The sequence below is a fragment of the Gopherus evgoodei genome, chromosome 8, assembly GCF_007399415.2.
Source record: "Gopherus evgoodei ecotype Sinaloan lineage chromosome 8, rGopEvg1_v1.p, whole genome shotgun sequence".
NCBI lineage: Eukaryota > Metazoa > Chordata > Testudines > Testudinidae > Gopherus > Gopherus evgoodei.
In genome coordinates, this window is record NC_044329.1 from 91,886,529 (window position 1) to 91,909,904 (window position 23,376).

Sequence of the window (23,376 nt, forward strand, 5' to 3'; positions counted from 1 at the left end):
AATGTAGGACTAAGTCACATTGAATTCTGTACATTTCGCCACATTCATATAATTGAATCCCTATGCATTTGAGCCACAGCCTGTTAGTTCGCATTTATACAGATATCTTTACTATATTTGGAATTTCCTGTATAAGCAAAAAGTAGTAATTTGTTGTCTATTTATACAAGTGAAATTTGCAATAATAATTATATTAAAACACAATGAAAATGTAGACTTTACCATTTTGGGGAAAAAAGCAATGCTGTTGGATGCTAATAGAACTCATTTGTATATTTGAACATTTCTGGATAATTCCTTTTGCAAAGGTGCATTACCATGGGTATATTTCCACAGGCTTGACACAACTCTCATAGACTTTACTGACATGAAGTGCCAACGAGGGGATTTAAGCTTCATTTTCAATGGTGATGCAGCACCCTCTGAATCTTTTGTAGTTTTAGACAACGAACAAAAAGTTTACCAGCGAATACATCATGAGGTGAGCAGCTGCGTATGTACACAATGTTAAACATATTACCTTATACGGATATGTTTTCAGTATTAATGAAATACTTACATTAAATGTGTATTCTGCTAAAAAGTCAGGTTCTGTACCCAACTAGGACTCAAGTAATACTTAGCAATGAGGTAAGGAGTCTACAAAGAAATCTTGCAGATGACGCAGTGGTTGGGGGGATGGTAAATAATAAAGAGGACAGGTCACTGATAGAGTGAGTTGGATTGCTTGGGAAGCTGGGCCCAAGCAAACAATGTGTTTTTAATATGGCCAAATGTAAGGTCACACATCCAGGAACAAAGAATATAGGCCATGCTTACAGGATGGGGACATGCTGTCTTGGGAAGCCTTGACTCTGAAAGATGTGAGGATCGTGGTGAATAATTAGCCAGACATGAGCTCCCAATGTGACACTGTGATCAAAAGAGTGAATGGGATCGTTAGGGGACTCTCAAGTGGGAATAAAGGTTCTATTCAGTGGTGAGTTGGAGCCGGTTTGCACCCCAAGAACCAGCTGTTAAATGTAGAAGCTGGTGTAGAACCAGTTATTAAAGGGGCCAGCGGGTGGGCAAACTTGGGTCTGCAGGCCACATCTGGCCCGCGGAACTGTCCTGTCTGGCCCGCCTGAGCTCCCAGCTGTGGAGGCTCCCCCTCCCAGCGCCAGCGCTCTGGGCAGCCCTACAGCTCCGGCTGTTTTGAGCAGCATGGTAAGGGGCCCAGGCCGGGGCTAGGAGGACGGGTCGGATAAGGGGCAGGGAGCGGTTGGAGGGGACCGAGGTTCTGGGGGGGGCCATCAGGGGATGGGAAATGGGGTTGGGTAGGCATGGGAGTTCTGGGGGTCTTTTGAGGTGGTGGATGGGGTTGGTGCAGTCTGGGGACGGAGTGGGGCGAGTTGGGTAGGGGGTGGGCTCCGGCGTCTATTTAAAGGGCCGGGGTGGTAGAAGCACCAGAGCCCTGGGCCCTTTAAATAGCCCCCGGAACCCAAGGGTAGTGGGGGGCTCCAGGGGCTTTTTAAAGGGCGTGGGGCTCCAGCTCGTCTGTGGCTATTTACAGGGCCGGAGCAGTAGAAGCAGGGAAGCCTTGGACCCTTTAAATATCCCCTGGAGCCCTCCAGGGGTTATTTAAAGGGCCTGGGGCTCCAGCTGCCTCTGCTGCCCCAGTCCTTTAAATAGCCACAGGAGCCAACCCCCTACCCAACTTGCCCCGCTCCCAGAGGACAAGGAGCGGGGGTATTGATGGGTTACGGGTTCTGAGGGGAGCAGTCGGGGGCAGGATGTGGGTTGGGTTGGCATTGGATGAGGGGGGAGACAGGTACATGGGGCTTGTACTCACCACACGGTTCTCTACCGGGTCGCACAGGGTGGGAGATTCACTTGTTCTGGGTGGAGGACCTGCCGCCGAAAACCAGGAGCGAGTGAAGACCACCACTACCCTGCTGCTGAGAACCCAGCAGGGAACTGGTTATTAGGATTTTGGGAGCTCATCACTGGTTATGTTGCCTTTGTATTTGGCATAAGTGCAACTGCTGCTGGAATACTGTGTCCGGTTCTGGTGTCCCCAGTTCAAGAAGGATGTTGATAAGAGTGGAGAGGGTTTGGAGAAGGGCCATGTGAATGATTGAATAATTAGAAAACATACCTTATAGTTATAGACTCAAAGTACTCAATCTGTTTAGCTAAGAAAATAGAAAGTTAAAGGGTGACTTGATCAGTCTAAGTATCTACATGGGGAACCAAGATATGATAATGGAACTCCAAAGTCTAGCAGACAAACAATATACAATGGCTGGAAGTTGAAACGAGAAAAACTCGAACTAGAAATAAGATGCAGACTTTTAATAGTGAATGTAATTTAACTGTTGGAACAATTACCAAGATGGTGGATTCGCCATCATTGCAGTGTCATTGTTAAATTAAGACTGGATGTTTTTCTAAAATATATGGTTTTATTTAAATTGGAATTAATTCAGGACGTCCTATGGCTTGTGTTATGCAGGCGGTCAGATTAGATGATCACAATGGTACCTTCTGGCCTTTATAATCTGTGAACCTGTTTAGGCACTGTGTGTAGCAAACGATCAGCATCAGCACAAAGTGTGTGAATTACTGGATACTTTTAAGCCCGTTGAAGCAAAATGCCTTCAATCACAGCTTCATCCAGCAAAACACTTAAGCATGTGTTTAAGTATTTTGCTGTATTAGGGCCTATGCAAGGAATGTGGTTATACAATATAACTACACTTCTGGAAATTTACTGATTTTTAAAATACTGAATTAAAAAAGAAACTAGAAATGTGTTAGTACTTCCATGTAAGCAAATGGGTCAGTCTTAAATTAAAATGGTGCTCTTGAAATGGCTTTGGTAGTTCGCAGCCACCGAAAGTCGCTGAAGGCTTTAAGCTGTTGTTTACATGGATGGTGATGCAAAATCAACAACATGGGGCAAGGTGCTTTCAGATAATAACTTTAAAGCTTCTTAACTGATTTTAGACAGCTATCTGTCCCTTTCCATGGAAACAGAGAAAAATTGGAGCAGAGTTGTAAACATATTGCCACTCAACCACTGAAGTTAGGGACTGGTGATGCTGTTGGTTATTTTTTTTTTCTTTTTCCCCCTTCTTCCCCCCAGCACCAGACACAGTGTTTGAATCTATTTTTCAATTGGTGGTATAGTAATGTTAAACTAATTGAGACTGTACCCATATACTGAATTATTAGTACATTTGGCTGGCACAGTTTTAGACCATGTGCCTCCTTCCGTAATACCAATTGGATAAGGTACTATGATGCCAATGTTACAGGACATTTTTTGAATAATTCCAGTAAAATAGCTACTACTTGAAGCATCCATAATTTTCTTGGGGAGAAGAATTGTCCAGTTAAAGGATAAGGCTTATTTATGTACAGCAGGGGTCGGTAACCTTTCAGAAGTGGTGTGCCGAGTCTTCATTTATTCACTCTAATTTAAAGTTTCACATGCCAGTAATACACTTTAACGTTTTTAGAAGGTCTCTTTCTATAAGTCTACAATATATAACTAAACTATTGTATGTAGAGTAAATAACGTTTTTAAAATGTTTAAGAAGCTTCATTTAAAATTAAATTAAAATGGAGAGCCCCCTGGACTGGTGGCCAGGATCCTGGCAGTGTGAGTGCCACTGAAAATCAGCTCGCGTGCCGCCTTCAGCACACTTGCCATAGGTTGCCTACCCCTGATGTACAGTCTGCTTGTAAAAAATGAGAGAGCTTAAAATAATCAGTAAGTACTGTTCAGTATTTTAGGATTTCTTTTGCTCCAGGAATCTGAGATGGAAACGGAGGAGGAAGTTGACATTTTAATGAGCAGTGATATTTATTCAGCAACATTATCAACCAAATCAATTACCTTCACGCGTGCCCAAACAGGATGGCTTTTCAGAGAAGACAAAACAGTAAGTCTGAACAGACCCTCTCTGTCTTATCCAGCCCTTTCTTTGTTACTGTGTTCAAAATAGCACTGGCAGATGGTGTTAATGCAAAAGAGGAGAGTAAGGAGTGTGTGTTTGTCTTCAACATTTTTATCGTGTTAAATCTCATCTCTCTTTGGGTTGCAAGCCATGGAGGAAGAGGGTTTTTAAGTTCATGGTTGAAGTAGAGTCTGTGCCAGATAGTGAGGGCAGCGTAAGACGTGTAGTAAAAGGATCTATGGCCCATTGTGAAGAGACAGGAAAGGAGACAGAAAAGTGCAGTATTCCACAGCAGAAGTAGGGAATGAACAAGAGGTTATGAAGACCTGATGTCGGAAGTAGGGGAATAGGTAAATTCAAGATCTTGTAATGGAGACTTGAGAATGAAGATGTTTAAACATTTTGCTGTAGCTTGGACAGAATCAGTGTTTTAGATGCCACAGTAATAGCTGACCTATTAAAACATTAGATAGAAACCAGAACAATGGCAGAAAGCATATTAATGCCTTTTCTGAGGATGGGATGAAGGGAAGTCATTGCGGTTATTATTCAGGCACTTAATTTATCATCTCTGGCTAATGAAGACACTTCAACTTAAAAAATCCCAAGGGCTATTTCTTATAGCTGACAGCATTTGCTAGGTCCCCTGTCAAACCACTCCCCTCTTGCCAGCATGCAGCTTTCAGCCAGCTCCCTATTCAGGGCAGGCAAGATAGCAGCAGTGAGACAATAATCAGCTGACCTAGGTGCTCTGCCCATTCCCCTGACATTCCAGATCCCAGATAGCAAAGGCAGATACAAAGATTATGCAAAAATACAACTTTATTACAATTTTTTTTAAAGCACACAGTGTAGAAATCCCATGAGGATTCACCTAAAAAATGCAAGTTAAAAGTCAGCTTAGTCAGCAGGCACTTCAGACACCCAGTGCACTTTGGTGTACCAACTTTAACTGTGTTCTGGCTGATCATTTTTGAAGAGACACTTGCTAATTTGGAACTCTGGGTAGAAATTGAGCTCAATACATTTTATGCCTCTGTCATCCAATTTCACCAAAATCTACACTAGACTGCATCGTTGTCAGGTACAGACAGAAAATACAGCTCACTGTATTTGCACTTTGCCAAGATACATTTAGAGCTTGCAGAAATCTACATTAATTTGAATTAACCAGGAAGAAAACCCCCAAACTCTACAATTGTTACTGCTCTTACAGCTGTAGACACTGTGAACATACAGAATGCCAGTACCTTACACCCGTTCAGGTTTGATCATCTCAAAGAGGATAAAGCAGAGATATCAACAGTGGTCAGAGGCATGGGATTAGGGATTTATCTATGATGTTGGAGATGACCTACTCTAGGATTATTTAGCGCAGAAAGGCAGATTAGGAGGGATGAGACTAAAATATGGGAAATAAGGACCTGATCCTACAAACTTCTATGTTCCATTGAACACAGGAGGTGGTGCTCAGCATTTTGTAAGATCAGGCCCTGACATATTAGAAACAATTAAAGGTGTTAACAAAAATTGTGTGGAGCTACTATTTCTTATCTCATTCTACAGGAATAGAGGCATTCAAAGCTGTAAAGTAGATATACCATTTATAATTTTAAATGACTAAACTGTATACAGTAATACGAAGAGTAATGGCAAATAATTTAGCAGTGAGTTTATTTAATCCTTTTAAAAAACACTTCCTGCTATGCAACCTAGACACATGGAAAATCCAACCTGCCTGAGAGGTACTAGCGCTCACTCGTAAGGCAATGAAAAGAATGTTTTTCCTCCTTAGGTATAGCTATACTGCCAGTTGCCCTCCTGTGTGGGGGAAGATTTTTGCCGCCTTTTGAAGCATTAGTTGATGTCACTCAAAAGTTGGCTCATATCTGACCATGTTTTTATAATTTTTACTTTTTCCATTTTATGAAATGTAAACTCTAGGTGCAAAAAATAAGTCATATGTATAAAATATCAGTTGATACAGTCAGCTGTTCTAGAGTGTACAGCCACAGAAGAAAAAACATGTTTCCCCTTGCCATCTTCAGATTAGCTCTTTGGGAAATGCTGACATAAATAGATGTTTTGTGCTAATGTAAGTTTTTATCCCCAAAGAAATCCTTGCAATGGCAGCCAGTGTTTCTGCTGCACTTTCATTTACATTGTTGGAGGTATTCAGTGTTAATGCAAGTGCTCTGTCAGTACAGGTGACTTAAAGTATAACATTAATTCTTATGTACTTAAATTTATTTCCTTTGATATAACAGAGTCATTTTAGTCTTTGAATATTCCTGATTTAAGTTACCTTACCATAGCTTTTGAGTTCATGAATGTCAAATATCTATCTTACAGGAAAGAGTAGGAAACTTCTTGGCAGACTTCTACTTGGTCAATGGACTTGTTTTAGAATCTAGGAAAAGAAGAGAGCATCTCAGTGAGGAAGATATTCTTCGAAATAAGGCCATAATGGAAAGCCTGAGTAAAGGCGGTAACTTGATGGAACAAAATTTTGAGGTACAGTTAGCTTGTTATCTACACCAGTTTTGTTCCAGGGAATATTAATTTTCACACTTGATACCTAATAAGCTTTATCGAAAAAAATGTTTTCCCCCTCTTTTCTGTATAAAGCTTAGTTTAAAACATCTGAACTGGTTTATAACTCTAATCAATGTGGTCTTTCCCCTGTTAAATTCCTTCTGATTGTACTGAATATTTCAGTGAGTGATTCCTGGATCTTTCATGATGACTTTTACTATAAGGTGGAGTTCTTTCTGGCTGACTGAATCAGAAGACTTTTTGGCAGGATTTTTTGGTTCTAGTTTAGAATGTTGCTTTGAAGGTCATCTTTTTGTTAGTGCTGTCCCCTGCTAGGGCACTTTATAGAGGTAGTCAGCTGATTTTACCCAAGACCTGGCTTCTGAATGGTCCCTATTTTAAGTACCTTATCAGGCCAATTGGTTAGAGCTTTGGGCAGGATTAGCTTTAAAATGTAGTTTCCCTCTTTCCTTCATGAACTGGGAAATTTATTCCCCAAATCGTTAGAACTGCTGACTTATAGTCTTTGCACTATCCTAAATGTACTTTTGTGGTTTTAGTCTTTGTCTGATAATTTTCAGGTAAACTTTATGCATTCCAACTTTTGTGGCCTACACCCTTTGGTAAAATGTGGTAACATAAGCAAGGCATGGATTTCGCTTAACTATCCTGAGTTAACTATAGTTACTTTCAGTAGATAGCAAATATTTCACTGATCATAATGTAAAGAGAGCAAACTGCTACATGAAGTCAAGGCATGAGGAGTTCAGCTGTGTGATGAATTGATTTAATAGTTTCTATTTGAGTTTTTTTGTGTGTTAAAATCATCCAGCATAAAATGACTGAAGTGATGTTATGCTTGGGGGGAGGGAGCAGAGGTGGGGGAGCATTGGAATTACTTGGTGTTTCTAATGTGTAACTTGTTGTCACAGTGGACATGCTGCTTGGGGGACAAGCAACTTACTATTTTTACATGGATAGTGAATTCAGTGTTAGTAAGGAATGACTATGCAGTTGTGCCAGGTGGTGCAAATTACAGAGGTGTCCTTCTGGACCACAGTGCTTCAGAGAACAGGATTCTAATACATTTTTATTTGTGTGCTAAGAATATAGAGCAAGATTTTTTTAAAAAAATCTTTTACATCAGATGCCTGTTCCTGAACTCTTACTAGTAGATATGTAAATACTGGGTTTTGAGAATTTACTACCAATTTTAAAACCTTTGCCTAACTTAAAAATTATACATTCAGTTCCTGAATACATATGGTAATGGAGAGTAGCATCCCTCCACCACCACCCTGGAACAAGACTAGAGATCCACAAGCAATGTTTTAGCAAGCTTCAGGCATATCCAGTTTCCGTTGGAAGAGATTAACCTCAATAGAGAGAGACCTCTCAAATCCTACAATAAATGTGGTAATTTATTTATTTGGAATGAATGACACACTTTTACATTTAATTTGCACTAGTTTTCTATTGCATGAACAGGCACTTAGATTGGTGAGAATAGGTGATTTTTTTTTTTTTTTTTTTTTTTAAAGAAAGCATAAACACGGTAGAACTGATCTAGGAACAGATTTACCTTCTAAAATCAGCCTGATAGTAATCCATCTAACCTGATACTTGAATGCTAACATAAAATATTGGGTGAGCATTCTGGATTCCTAATTTAAGTCTAGTGTGGTGTGTGCAATGATGTTCTGTTTCATGGTATTAAATACAGGGCTTTGGAGCAGAGCCTGGAGCTGGATCGTGGAGCAGCTCCAGAGCAGTGGAGCTGCAGGTTTTTGCCTGGAGCTGGAACACAGCTCCAAAGCCCTGATTTGACACTTTCTTTTTGATAATGGAAATGACCTAGTTTGGTAATGTTATCTTCTTCTGTCTACCAAGTGACTCTTGCAAGTCAAGCTTGAAGTTCAGGACAGTGTTGAATGCTGATCTTGAAATATGCTTGGATGAGTAGAGAAAACGGTTACTCACCTTCTCATAACTGTTGTTCTTTAAGATGTGTTGTTCATGTCCACTCCAATCAGGTGTGTATGCACTGTGTGCATGGTCGTTGGAAAGCTTTCCCTTAGCAGCTCTTGTCGTGTCTGCTGTGGAGCCCCCTGGAGTGGCAACTTTATGGTGCTCAATATATGACCATGCCGACCCCAACCCCCCTTCAGTTCCTTCTTGCTGGCTACTCTGAGAGAAGAGAGGAGGATGGGTATTGGAATGGACATGAACAACACATCTTGAAGAACAGCAGTTACGAGAAGATGAGTAACTGTTTTTTCTTCTTTGAGTGCTTGTTCACATCAATTCCAATCAGGTGTCTCCCAAGCTATACCCCAGAGGTGGGGTTGGAGTTGAGGAATCATTGATTGGAGCACTGCCCTGCCAAATGCTGCATCATCTCTGTCGTGTTGGGTGATAGGATAGTGAGAGGTAAACGTAAGCACCGATGACTAAGTTGCTGCCCTGCAGATCTCTTGTATCGGGACTTGGGCCAGGAATGCAGCTGACGAAGCTTGTGCCCTTGTGGAACGTGCCATCAGAGTTGGGACTGGGACCTTGGCTAACTTGTAACGTGTGGATGCAGGATGTGATCCAGAAGATATTCTGAGATGAGACCAGGAGTCCTTTCATCCGGTCTGCTACCATCCAGTTGGTTCGACTTCCTGAATGGTTTTATGTGCTCGATGTAGAATACTAGTGCTCTCCAAACATCCAGTGAGTGCAGTCTCTGCTCTTGGGTACTAGTGTGAGGCTTAGGATAGAAGACAGGTAGAAAAATGTCTTGACCAGTGTGGAATTGTGACACTACTTTGGGGAGGAAGGCTGGTGAGGCCTGAGCTGTACTTTGTCCTTGTGAAAGACCATATAAGGTGGGCCGGAGGTCAGAGCCTTTAATTTGGACACCTGCCTTGCTGATGTGATGGCTACCAGGAAGGACACCTTCCACGACAAATAGAACAGGGAGCAAGTCACCAGTGGTTCAAAAGGGGGCCCCATGAGCCTAGTGAGGACCAGGTTAAGGTCCCATGTGGGAACCGGTTGCCTGATCTGTAATATAGGCATTCCAAACCCTTGAGGAAACGTCCTATCATGGGGTTAGCGAACACGGAGTGTTCAGATGTTCCTGGGTGGAAGGCTAAGATAGCAGCAAGGTGCACCTTGACAGATGACGCTGCTAGGCACTGCTGTTTGAGATGCAGAAGGTACTCCAGGATGAGTGGTGTAGACTGGAGTGGAGGTGTGTGGTGCTGGGCACACCAGCAAGTGAATCTTTTCCACTTGGCTAGATAAGTAGCCCTGGTGGAATGTTTCCTGCTGCTGAGAAGAACCTCCCTTACTGGCTCCAAACATAGGCACTCCATGAGGTTTAACCATGGAGCTTCCAGGCTGTGTGATGGAAGGACTGGAGGTCTGGGTGGTAGAGGCAACCATGGTCCTGAGCGATCAGATCAGGGCAGAGTGGTAGCACGATCGGGGTGTCCATTGACAGCTTCAGAAGTGTGGTGTACCAGTGTTGACGGGGCCAGGCTGAGGCAAGCAGAATCACCTCCGCTTTGTCCCTGCAGATCTTGAGCAGCACCTAGTGTATGAGTGGGACTGGTGGGAAGGCATATGTGAGGCGGTCTCCTGAAAGTAGCAGAAACGCATCCATGATTGAACCTGGGCTGTGTTTCTGGAAGGAACAGAACATTGTTGCTCTGGGTGGCGAATAGGTTGACCTGGGGAAATCCCGTCCTTTGGAATGTGGGATGAAGAACATATGGATGGACGGACCATTTGTGGTTGCAGAATGATCTGCTGAGGTGATCCACTAGCTCGTTCTGCACTCCTGGGAGCGGAGACGCCTCCAGGTGAATGGAGTGGGCTAGGCAGAGCTCCCATAGTTGGACGGCTTCTTGACATAGGTGGGGAGAACTGACTCCACTCTGTTTGTTGATGTAGAACATAGCAGTGATGTTATCCGTCATCACTGCCACGCTTTGGCCTTGTAGCTGGGACTGGGAAGTTTGACATGCCAGCTGCACTGCTCTGAGCTCCCTGATATTGATATGAAGGGAGAGCTCATCCTGCGACCACAGACCCTGTGTTCGAAGATCTCCCAGGTTTGCCCCCCCAACCCAGATCTGACGCATCTGTTGTTAGGGACAAGGAGGGTGGTGCACTGTTGAAGGGGACAACTTCGCAAATCATCTGAGGGTTGATCCACCATGGTAGGAACTTGAGTATGTGTCCTGGCACTGTCACTACGAGTCCAGCCTGACGTGCCTCGTTCAGTATTTCTGGGCGAGCCACGCATGAAGGGGTCTGAGCCTTGTTCTGGCATGTTTGAATTAATTTGATTAAAGTTTATGAATCTTTGTAGCATATAAACTAAGCATTCTAATTCAGATTCAAGTTGCTTGCCTGTGTATTAGCTATAGGAAGAAATATTCCAATTGCCATCCTTAAATGGAACTTAAACATTTATCCTTTCAATAATTTGGATTTCTCCTCTCACTGTTTGTTGGGAGTTGACTCTAACTTCAAAATTCTCTTCACAGTTGAAATGTACCTTCTAAACTTAAAATAATGCCACTGGATACAAATTTGCACAATTGATCTGATATGTAAAATACACACAATCTTTTGAAATGGTAGTGAAGTACTATACAAGCCATAAAATCTTGTTTTCTTACTGTTCTGTTTATAGACTTAATAGAATTGAATAGTCAGTTAGCATATGGCATAATTATTTTGCTAAGGTGAGAATCAGTATGCTGCTTTTTCTGACAAGGAATATTAAATGTGATGATGTTATAATGGAAGACCGTATCAACTACGAATATCCATTCACAGCCAGGCAATAAAAACAAGCAGATTTTAAATACTAAACTTGCCCTGAAGATATTAGGATTTCAGATAGGTTCATCAGAAAGGAGCCCGCTCCAAAGTCTGTCGTTTTGGATACCATCTTTAAAAATCACAGCTTTTCAAAGCAGACTGCTAGAAGCAGAATATAGCAATTTGGACAAAACTGATTACGAATAAAAAAAACTGACATGGATTTGTTGTAGTAATGCATCTAAGATCGTGCTGTTTTGGATTGCAGGCAGTTTGGGGCAGGAACTCTTCTGTGTTTGGAAACCACCTAGCACATTTTGAGAATTACCATAGTCCCAAAAAGTCAAGCAAGAATGGGAAACTGGCATCTCAGTATTGGAAATGGGACTATAATAAATGTATTTGTCTCTATCAAATGGGAAATTTGCTTTCTTCCATACTACTTTTCCATAATCATTTCCCTTCCAGTCACCTCCATAATTCAATCAGCAGAATAAACCTTGTCATGCTTCTGTGTATTGTTGCCTGTGGTGGTCTGAGCAGTAATGAAATGGACCAGTCTCATAAACATCTTGGGTGTTGCCAGCACTTTTCAGGCAAAGTAAATGTGACATCAGAGGGAAGATTTCCAGCATTGGGTGACTTTACTGTCTTTGTAAATTCTCAAGAATTGTCTTGTTTCAGTTCAAATTCTTTGAAAATGAGTGTACCATCAAACAAGATGGCTTCATCCTTGGCAACACCTTATGTAGGAACTTCGAAGTCCGCTGAAGTGCAATGAGCAGCAGGATTTTTTTTTCCACGAGACATTAAATATTTACTTGTTGCAGTCAACTTTATCTCCTTATTTTACCAGCTCTTGGAATCTCAAACAATTCTTTATGCAATATATTCTTGAAGTACAGGACTATCTTCTCAGTGTCTTTTTTTTTTTTAAGTTAAAATCTTTGGATTATCCTTAAGAATATCCTACAATAGCATTGTCCAAACATCTAGTTTAAAGGGAACTCTTTTTATGTTAAAGAAAAGGTGTATTATGAGAAAAATCAGCGTAAAGATTTTATTTATAGTATACATTAGCTTTAATTTCCATCTGTCTCTTCTTTCCTGTTACTTGTCATCCTGATGTTGGTGATTATTGCAGCAGACTTCTGTGTGAATTAATACTTGGAGCCAAATGTCCACATGCAAAGTTAAAACCCTGGGAGGGAAGAACAGGAAGTAGAGAGATTAGTTGAAACTGTTAAACTTGGCTAGCTTCATATTGGATGGGATGAACTGATGCATTTTATAGACTGAAAAGTGCAGTTTTATCTTTTGAATGATATAGTACCATGCAATAACTTAATATTTTACAGAAAGTGACCACTTGTTTTTCCTTAACAGCCTGTCAGACGACAGTCCCTTACTCCACCTCCACCCAACACAATTACGTGGGAAGAATACATATCTGCTGAAAATGGAAAGTAAGTGTATCAGTTTCTTTTAAAGACAAGGAGTCTTTAGCTGTAGATACTTTCCTCCTTTAGCTTATGTTTTTACAACTCCATAATATCTGTATTTTTCTTGCCTTGGCCTGTAAAACACACTTTTCACAAGGCTGGCATGAGTAAAAACGGGGTTGTGTAGCCGGGAGGATATAAATAATTTCACAATATAATCTTGCACTGCAATTAACTGAAAATACAGCGATATTTTGTAAGCTTGTGGACTACTTGATATCTGAAGCCTAAACTTTAAACACTTAAAAGATTTAAGCTCTGTGTTTAATACATTTCAGTAAAGCTTTCTACGTACAATAATCCTATTTATGCTTAAGGTAGTGTCAGATTAATTGCTAGCTAAATTAAGATGCCATCCAATTCCTTTTCTCTCCTAGGTGCAGCTATTATTTCATCATAATACTCTTATATATAAAAATGTTTTTCACATCGTAACTCTTTTTTTAGGTCTGACTTATTTATTTCATAAAAGCAAATGTCCCATTGAGGAGTGTGTTTAACTATTTGTTTGTTTGTTTAAAGAGCTCCTCACCTGGGTAGAGAGCTGGTCTGCAAAGAAAGCAAGAAAACATTTAAAGCCACAATAGCCATGAGCCAGGAATTTCCCTTGGGAATTGAATCGTAAGTCAGAGTTGTCTGTAAACGTTCATATGTGGGGAAATTAAACAGTTTCCTTACCTGTACTGTAACTGTTCTTTGAGATGTGGATGCTGTGACAGACCCAGACCAGTGGGGTACAGGAGTCTGGTAGAGGGCAAATATACTGGTCACTGGATGAGTAGTTTTCTGTTCCCAGAGTGACCAGAGCAGGGGCTGCACTAAAGTAATCAGGAACCTGCTAGAACCAATTAAGGCAGACAGGCTGATTAGATCACCTGCAGCCAATCAAGGCAGGCTAATCAGGGCACCTGGGTTTTAAAAGGAGCTCACTCCAGTCAGGTGAGGAGGAGCCAGAGGAGAGGAAGTACATGTGAGGAGCTGGGAGCAAGAGGCACAAGGAGCTGAGAGCGAGAGGGTGTGCTGCTGGAGGACTAAGGAGTACAAGCGTTATCAGACACCAGGAGGAAGGTCCTGTGGTGAGGATAAAAAAGGTGTTTGGAGGAGGCCATGGGGAAGTAGTTCAGGTAGTTGTAGCTGTCACGCAGCTGTTACAGGAGGCACTATAGACAGCTGCAATCCACAGGGCCCTGGGCTGGAACCTGGAGTAGAGGGCGGGCCTGGGTTCCCCCCAAATCTCCCAACTCCTGATCAGACACAGGAGGAGTTGACCCAGACTGTGGGGGAAGATCACCGAGGTGAGCAAATCTGCCAATAAGCCCAGGACCCACCAAGGTAGAGGAGGAACTTTGTTACAATACAGACATGTATTCCACTCAGGTGTATGCACATTTTTTTCTGATTCTTTCCCCCTTAACGTCATTGACTTCTTGTACTGCCTCTTGGACAAGGAAACAGGAATGGTTTATGCTGTCAACAGCAGTTCGACTCATTCTCTCAAACTTTCACTCGGAAATCTACAGTGGAGTGACTTAGCTCTTCTAAAACAACAGACGTGTACAAAGCGATGATCAGTGAATATGGAAAAATGATATTAATGGAATGAAACCCAATCTGTAAACTGCCTTTACCTTAGCCAGATTGGTCCATACTGCCCACACGCCGCACCTCTCTTCTCCCCACTCTCTGTAGCTTCAGGTTTTTTTATCAGCCGATATTGAATACAGGTAGTGAGACAATAATGCGTGAAAGCTAAGGCTTTAAGCTTTGTGATCGTTTAAAGCTTGGGATCCTAGTTCTAGGTCTCCATATAAATGAATTCTAACATTAATCTGGAGTCAAGTTTTGAGGTGTTGGGAGAAGGGAAGAATAGTAATTGGCAGCATGATTTTAACATCCAATTTCTCACGATTCACCGAGGCTAGAAACAAAAGCTTTCATGCCCACTTTATTACATACCATATGTTAAGATGTGGATTACTAGAAATTGGACTTTAAAACTGTCACTAAGACTAAGTCAAAACAGCAATGCTCCGTCATCACAGGTCTGGGGGTGTGTGTGTGTATAGTAGAACTTAGAGCACTAATTTTCAGTCCCTTAACTTTATTAGTTACTTATCCATTGCATCGGTTTACATTTTCTTGGAACAAAAATTAAAGTGGCAAAAGTGAAGAGCTTCTAATAAAACTGCACTTTCCTTTTCAGATTATTGAATGTGTTAGAAGTAATTGCACCGTTCAAGCACTTTAACAAACTTAGAGAATTTGTTCAGATGAAGCTTCCACCAGGCTTTCCCGTAAAGCTAGGTAAGGTGACTCTTTCAGCTTCTATTAAGAAGTGGAGATGTTTAATTGAAATGACTAAACTTGTGTAATAAACTGTTGATTTTAATTCTCTGTTACAATGTGCTGCCACAGCCTTTAGAGGAATATAGTCCAGACTTTGGTGAATGGAAGAAACACAATCCCATTAGGTTAGTGAAAGACTGAGGAATATTTATAGCTGGGATTAGAAGAGTCAGCAACCAAGAAGTCACTTGCTTTACTAGTCACTAAAGGGTCTGACTGAACAGTGGAAGCTCCAGATTATAAAAAATTACCCTTTCCTAATGTTGGTGCTCATTCTGAACTGAAGACTGTATGGTGTGGTGCTCCCAGGGAAACTGCAGATCCTCGAATTAAGGGATGACCTTGGCCTTGAGTAAAGGAACACACTTTTGTTAATGTTAGTCCTGTGAAAATTCTGATTCTAATCAGGATTGTTGCCAGGACCCCTAACCCTCTGACTGAGGATTGTTCAGAATATTTTCTACATTTACTATTTATTGCACCTCGTGATTGCTGTAAATCAACTATGAGAAACTACATGCAGGTTTCCAGTTTCTGTTAACAGATGGATAAAACATATTTGCTAATTTGTGTGGACAGATAACCAGAGGAAAACCTTAGGCCGTAAAGAAGCAAACCCACCCCGTTCTCAGATAGCAGCAGAGATCCAAGAATAAACTTTCTTTGGTCTAGGGTTATTTGTTATAAACCAGGATGATGGTGGTATATTTGAACTTTTTTTTTAAATACACTAAATCCTACCTTCTGTTACACATGCACAACCCCACAGTACTAAGTGGAAACTGCTTTTGTGATCTGAAGACGGAATTTGTCCATAGCTTATAAATACTATGCTTGATTAAAACAAAAACAAACCTAACTGATTTACCCACCTCTAAGACTTTGCCCAAAATTTAAACTGAGACATCTTGATGTTTGAAATTTTATTTAAGCATTCTGGCACCTGTGCACTCATTTTGTTCACCTGAGACCAGAACCTGAATATTGCAAGAGCCTCTTACTGAGATTTTCAGCACAATTTTGCTCATCTACTAAGTTCAGATGTTTATTCAAAGCAAAGGTGTAAGGGTCCGGTACTGGGGCTCGTCCCTCTCAGGCGCGGCGGGGAGCCAGGGCGCCTCCCTACCGGCAGCAGTCTGTGCAGAGTCCAGACCTTTCAGCAGGGGTTAAGCTGACACAGGGTCTATAGGCCTGGCCCTGGAGTAGGGACAGGGCAACAAACAGTTCAGGCTCAGGGCCCTTCAGCAAGGGCTGAGCAAGTACAGAGTCTATAAGCAGTTCAGGCTCAGACCTTTCAGCAGGGCTGAGCAACACAGTACATAAGCCCAGCCGTTGGGTGGGGCAGGGCAGTAAGCAGCTCACAGCTCAGGCCTCCGGCAGGGCTGAGCAAATACAAAGTCTATTGCCCAGGCCCTTGGGTAGGGCAGGGCAGCACGCAGTTCAAGCTCAGGCCTTTCAGCAGGGGCTGAGCAACGAGTTAAACAGCACAAGAGGCCTCCTCAGGCCAGGGGGAGGGGGAGTCTGCCACCCTTGGAAGGGTGGCAGGGGGGACGCAGACCCTCCCACTCCACTGCGTCCCAGCCCAGGGCCCTAGCAGCGGCAAGGGTTCGCTTTAGTCAGGGGGGATCCTGGCTGCAACACACTGACTTTGGTTCTGGGGCCCCTGGAGCCAGACTGGGATTGGCTTCCCCCTGGCCACTTCCAATCTTCCCGTCTAGGTACCTGTCCTTCGCCGGCATTGTCCAGCGGGTCCCAGACCATGGGTTCCTCTGGATACTGGGCGTAGGGAAGCTCAGGCAGCTCCTCTGGATACTGGGCGTAGGGAAGCTCAGGCCAGTGTTCCTCCGGGTGCTGGGCACGAGGTAGGTCAGGCCAGCACTCCTCTGGGTAGTGAGCACGGGGCAGGCTGGGCCCAGCGGGAGCTCGGGCACCAGCGTCTGCCCTCTCCAGCAGTCTGCCGCCAACTGAGCGCTGAGGCCGGGCTTTTATACTTCCTGTCCTGCTCCTTGACTTCCAGGGGGTGGGGGCAGGTGGCAGTGGCTCCGCCCACTGAGGCACCTGTTCTGGCTCATCCCTCTCGGGCACGGCGGGGAGCCAAGGCGCTTGCCTACAAAAGGGAATTTGGTTGTCATCGATTTGGTTTGCAAGTCATTCAGGGCTTTTCTACACAGGGAGTAGCTATTCCTGATTGGCTCCATGTGTGGGATGTTCTTATTCTGCAGTAAGAGTGCAATATTTCAAATTAGTTTAATCCACTCTGTTTTATCAGGAATAGTTAATCTGCTTTCAATTCACACTCTACCTTATTCTGGATTAATTTTCATGTGTAGACAAGCCAATAATGTGTCTGAAATATTTAGTAAGTTCAGAAACATATAACTAGAGTCCCTGATCACAAGCATATGATATGGTTTATTAAGACGATTGTTAATGTAATAATTGTGTAACCCTTTGTCTCTTTGTTCTTCGCTGTGCCACTCTGCTCTCTCCAGACATACCTGTGTTTCCCACCATCACGGCCACTGTGACGTTTCAGGAGTTCCGCTATGATGAGTTTGACGAATCCATCTTCACTATTCCTGATGACTATAAGGAGGACCCCAGCCGTTTTCCTGATCTCTAATTTAACTGGAGAGTTAATAACAATACCAGCATACCACAGTGAAAGCAAGTGAATGCAAATAGCCCACAGATACAGTTATAGAAGTGGGTCAAAATGGAAGGGATAAACTTTCTTTTTAAATGATCCAGAAGAAAAGGGAACACACGTATGACTGATGTACTGAATTTCACTATAATGGGCATCTAATCTAGTATCTGAATTACAGCAAGTCTCCTGATGTGTCATTTACACTTTTATACATACAGTGCTGCGAGTGAGATAGTTTGACACCTCAGTGGCTCTAAGGATACTTTAACAGCTGTGAGGACTGTCATTTGTTTATAAATTTTTTACATTTGTTCTCGGTGATACAAAAAGCACTCTTGGACCATTGGCGCAAAAACTGAAATGTCTTAGCTGGATATTAGCCCTTTAAACATCCCACCTTACACAAGGTGACCTTATAATATTCCTTCAAGCTGTTTTCATGAATTGTAAACTATGTAACATTATGTATAGTTCAGTAATTTGAATGTTAGTTGAACGTATATTAGAAGGAATGCATTTTCTGTAGATGAATGAACCAAATGGTAACCATTACACAATTGCATTTACACATTGCAATACACTTCAGAAATAGCATTCACTCTGCAGGGAATAAGGTACCTCCTTTAGCACCTTAGTGCAATCCATTGTGGTGCTATTCATGTTTTTATCTGAACTGTTAATTTTTTCACTGCAAGTTGTTTACTAATTTTCCTTTCAAATAATTTGCAAATACACTCTTCCCCCCCACCCCGCTCACCTCCCTGCTAGTTTAAAAATCCTTGCTGTGTTCATGATATGGTGTTGATTAGCATGCTTGGAGATTCTTTATCTACCTAGAAATTGTATCACTTGCATTATTTTACTCTTGATTAGGAGACTTGCTCCATACTAGCTGCACATCAATCAGGCTATGATGTGGAGCAGCACACCGGAACATATTGGATGCATCAAGACACAATCACAGACATTAGAGAGGTTAAGTGAAATAAAACTTATACTTTGAACACCTAGTATAATTGTAGGGCACATTTAATAGGACTCACAATGGAAAAATTAAAAATGTGCACTTTTCCAATATTTAAGTGTGTAACTTCAGTTTCTTCTTCTTGCCATATAATGGAGTATGTTTATTTTTTAAAATAGGCTTTAAAATCAGGAATTGTTTTGACTTCTTTAACTTATTCATTCCACTGTCCTAAATTTGAGGGTAATCTAGCTTTGTTTTGCAAGAAAGAAAGTGTGCAGCTGGCTGTTAGGGCTAATTTGTTTGTATGAGATTTAACTGTGGTGTGAGTGTCCAGAAATGTCAATGTTCACAATTGTTTTGAGCACCCCAGCTAAACTACTTTTTCTAGAAACCAATACAGTAAATGTTAAACTTGAGTATCTATAATGAACCATCAATGCTTAGTAAAGGTAACCAATCTTACTAATCAGGTGGACGATGAAATCAGATAGCTAAATCATGATACAGTAAAAGCAGACTTGTCAGCCACATTGATTTTATTGGGAAATGGTTAAAGTAGAATTCTTTCAAAGGGTGTTGGCCCTGTCTGTATAAAATCCAAAGAGGCTGTGCTAGAGAGTTACAATATCCAGTTTAAGGAGTCCTATCTCCTCACCCTCAATAGCAGTTGACTAAATGGACTGACAGGAGGAAATAAGGATGGTTGATCCATTCCAGTAGCATTTTAAACCTGTAAAAGGTTAACACTTGCACATCTACATTGCAGTTTGGTTACTGATATGCTAGAAACTGATCAGTTCTGAATGAATATAAAAAGCACTAGTGAATTGTAAAATTGTTGTAGTTATTCCCAAAGTACCTAACCAATCACAGATGTTGAACATTTAGTAGGAGTGATGAGTTGTTTTTCCAGCGAATTGAGTCCCTCAGGTTTGACACTGATTACATGAATTGGTACCTGTCTTGCATCCTCCCTTGGCATCAGCTGAAATCCTTAGCAATAAGTGAGACAGAATTAACTTGTCTGCTCTGTAGGTCAAGATTTAGCTTCTGTAGGGCCCATTGTAGGAACTTACAATGCCACCCTAGCTATAACTGTTCTAAGGATAAATGGTGAGAGGCCTTCAGTATCCACTGGTGTCAGTCCGGCATGGGTGACAAACCCTAAACCTGTTCCTACAATATTTGCATTTCTGAAACTAATGGATACACCTCACAACTTCAATACTTAACTGGGTGGCAATTTCAGCAAAAACAAATTGGGATGTTTCTCAGTGACAGAAATCAAGACTTGATTAAATCTTCCTTAGTATTACAAGAAAGGAACTAGTACTTTGATGTAAAAAAACAAACCAGCGCACAAGCCTGTATCATAAAGCTGCACCCATAGGAGGAGATTCTGGAAGCTGAGTTTAATATTAAAGGCAATATAACTGGATGGGGGGGGGATTAAATAAGCCTTGACACACAGTAGAGGGTACAATCCACCTGTGGTATGTGAAATCAGTAGTGGGCCTGAAGAGAGGACTACCTTTTCCTCTAATTAACAGTTTGATTTAAAACTCATTGCAATCTATGGAAACATGATATCAATGGGCTTTAGACTAAGCCTTACAATATACAATTAGGAATCACTTGACTGTAACCAGCTTTTATTTCAGAACAGTTGCTATTAGATTCCAGTGACAGCCTCAATCAAATTTTAAGTAAGAATTAGCACAGTTGCTTGCATCTCAAATCCTTTGGGGATACCATAATCTGATTTGACATGCCCAGTGATGAATTTAAAAACACAGCTAGTGAAATGTGCGCTTTCAAGAGTGGCTTCCTAAATAATACACAGAAGGCATAAGTCTTAGCAAATGAGGGATGATGTGTGAGTACAGGAGATCAGTGTTGTAGACCAACATCTATGGTGTAGCAGGAGTGAGCCGGCAGAGCTCTCTTTCGGTTCCCTCCTGCCATGTAAAGGATAATTCTGTCCTCTCTACAGAGAGTATGCAGCCACAGTACTTTTACAGAATGCATATACCACAGCTTGCTTCAGCAGCAGAACAATGAACATGTCATGTAATAGTTTGAAAACTTTACATATGCATATAAAAGGATTTGTTACAAAAAGATACCCTGGAATGTGAGAGGCAGTTATCTGATTGTTTTAAAATGCATGACATTTCTGGAAGTATGCTATTTGTATAATATCAACCATTCCTTAGTACTGCTGGGAAAACTACAAAAATGTTAATCTTCTGCTATCATGGACATTCTAAATCTAAAATACTCAAGATTTAGTGATGAATTATAATTCGTTATGAATAATTCCATGTCCATTTGAAAGTCAAGCTCTTAAAATTTCAAGATTCCTCACTGCGTGGGGAGGAGCAATCTCAGAGCACGATTGAAGAAAGCCTAAATGTGAGGTACTTTTTAAAAATTAGCAGTTGGATCTGGCCCTATTTCTTAGCAGTGATTGAAATGTTTGATTCAGTATATTAAAAAACAGCCATTAATTCTCAAACTGAAACAGAATGTTTGTAAAGTCCTAGAACTGTTCCTTAACCAAACTCAGTTTTACTGGTCTTCCAAAACACCTCTTTAATTTGTGGTAAAGGGAATGCATTTTATTTTCAAGTAGCTGCTGTTCCAGTCACTCTGTTCACTTTTATAACTGCGGTTCTTGACACGTACTTATGAAACTGATTGTTACAAAACTGTTGATATTTTTTCCTGGAAACCCACCTTAAGTTTGATAATATATTCAAAGCAACTGTCAATTTTTAAATGTACTTCTTGATTTTTTTAATTCATGTAAGGATAATTACATTATTTTAAACTTTAACAAATCTCCTATAATGCTGCAGAGTCATTTATTTTCTTTAGACATTTGTAATTATCATGGAAACTTAAGGTCACTTTTTTGCATTTTACTATTTGTGTGGTCTGTGTTCTTAACTCACCTTCACTAATAGTAATTTTTAGGTTGTATCATCTCTTAGAATAAAGACCAAAAGATGCTGTTTGATTCTGAAACTGAACATGTGAAAACTTTAACTCTGTACAGTACTTTACATAATATGTACATTGTAGGCACTTTGTACATGTTTGAGCAAGGATTGAGTTGAGGAAAGGTTGGAGTGCTTCAGCTCATTCTGTAAGGATCTTTTATTGGTCAGTTTTTAAATAAAATATGAAGTTTTCAATATAACCCTGTTCCTTCCCATCTCTCATGTAGAATTTTGCTTCTATACCTTATTCAGAATAAAAGTTATCTTCCAAAGAAGGTTCTGATCCTGAGAACATCTGTATTAGTTTGAAAAAATATAATTCCACTTGAAGTCAATTTGTTTGTAGGAGCTGCATCCAACTAAAATTACCCACTTCCAAACCACTGGACTTAAGCAACAATAGAGTAATGGAAAGTGAATTCTAATATGTGAAACCCTGGCCTTTTTTTTTTTTTTTTTTTTTTTTTTGAGAGCACCTGACGTATGCAATTTCTCTCAATGACTGGAAGCATGTCATTTAAAATAGATCTGGAAGATGGTGATGAAGGAGAACAGACTCCTCACCTCTCCTTCCAGTTATAGGCTTTGAGTTGAAGGCAAAACATGAGTCTTTTCAGACCCACAGTAAAGATTTAGAGCTTAAGCCTAGTGAAGTGGAAACAATTTTATTGTAAGACTAGAGTGGTGACAGTGCCTGAGGAAGAAAATTATTTTTAGTCACACTGCTTAACTTTTTATAGAAGTAAATTTTAACACTTTGGAGAAAGGCAAGCTCAGGGGTCGGCAACCTTTCAGAAGTGATGTGCTGAGTCTTCATTTATTCATTCTAATTAAAGGTTTTGCATGCTGGTAATACATTTTATTGTTTTTAAAGATCTCTTTCTATAAGTCTATAATATAATTAAACCTATTGTTGTATGTAAAGTAAATAAGGTTTTTAAAATGTTTAAGAAGTTTCATTTAAAATTAAATTAAAATGTAGAGCCCCCCAGACCAGTGGCCAGGACCCAGGCAGTGTGAGTGCCACTGAAAATCAGCATGTGTGCCGCAAGTTGCCTACCCCTGGGCTAGCTGATTCCTTAACGTCTTAAAGGAGCCAGAGGCATTACCTCACACAGAGAGAGAGCAGGCAATTTACAAGCTTTACATCAAAGCAGCAAAAGCAGGGACCAAGACAATCCTCTGAAGGCCAAACACTACAGTAAAATGCTGGAATGTTAATTATGAGAAGTATTTTTTAAAATAGTGAAAAGCGCAACTGTAACTATCCTGAAATTCTTGAAGTTGGATCTTAATCTGAATATTTTACTAGTTTGTGCAAGGTTAGTAAATAGCTCCCTTACATGTTGGCTATCTGTAATAAGCATTTTTATTAACTAGTGAATCCATTTACAGTTTTTCAGCACAGCACTGATAGTTGATTATTGGGAGGGGCAGAACATTTTACCTTAGAATGTGGGCACTGTCAGTTACACATCAGTTCCTGGTGGTGAATTATATTTAATTCAGAATTAGAGCTGTGCAAGAACTAGTTCATAATGTTTGGCTTTGTTTTGAAGCTGAATGGAAACAATTTCCCACAAAATCAAGTGTTTCATTTCAAGAG

General features: G+C 41.0%; 1 protein-coding gene across 2 annotated transcripts in view; it reads left to right on the plus strand.

The window, feature by feature from the left end:
* The window catches only part of ANKRD13C (ankyrin repeat domain 13C), a 54,832-nt gene extending 32,862 nt beyond the window's left edge, over positions 1–21,970 (plus strand). For both annotated transcript variants that reach the window (XM_030571779.1, XM_030571780.1), the window contains exons 7-13: positions 337–481; positions 3,798–3,929; positions 6,297–6,458; positions 12,687–12,766; positions 13,325–13,423; positions 15,006–15,106; positions 17,641–21,970. In XM_030571779.1, the coding sequence (XP_030427639.1) occupies positions 337–481; positions 3,798–3,929; positions 6,297–6,458; positions 12,687–12,766; positions 13,325–13,423; positions 15,006–15,106; positions 17,641–17,771 (850 nt within the window). In that variant the 3' untranslated portion in view covers positions 17,772–21,970. The remainder of the gene's footprint in view (positions 1–336; positions 482–3,797; positions 3,930–6,296; positions 6,459–12,686; positions 12,767–13,324; positions 13,424–15,005; positions 15,107–17,640) is intronic.
* Positions 21,971–23,376: the final 1,406 nt, after the last annotated feature.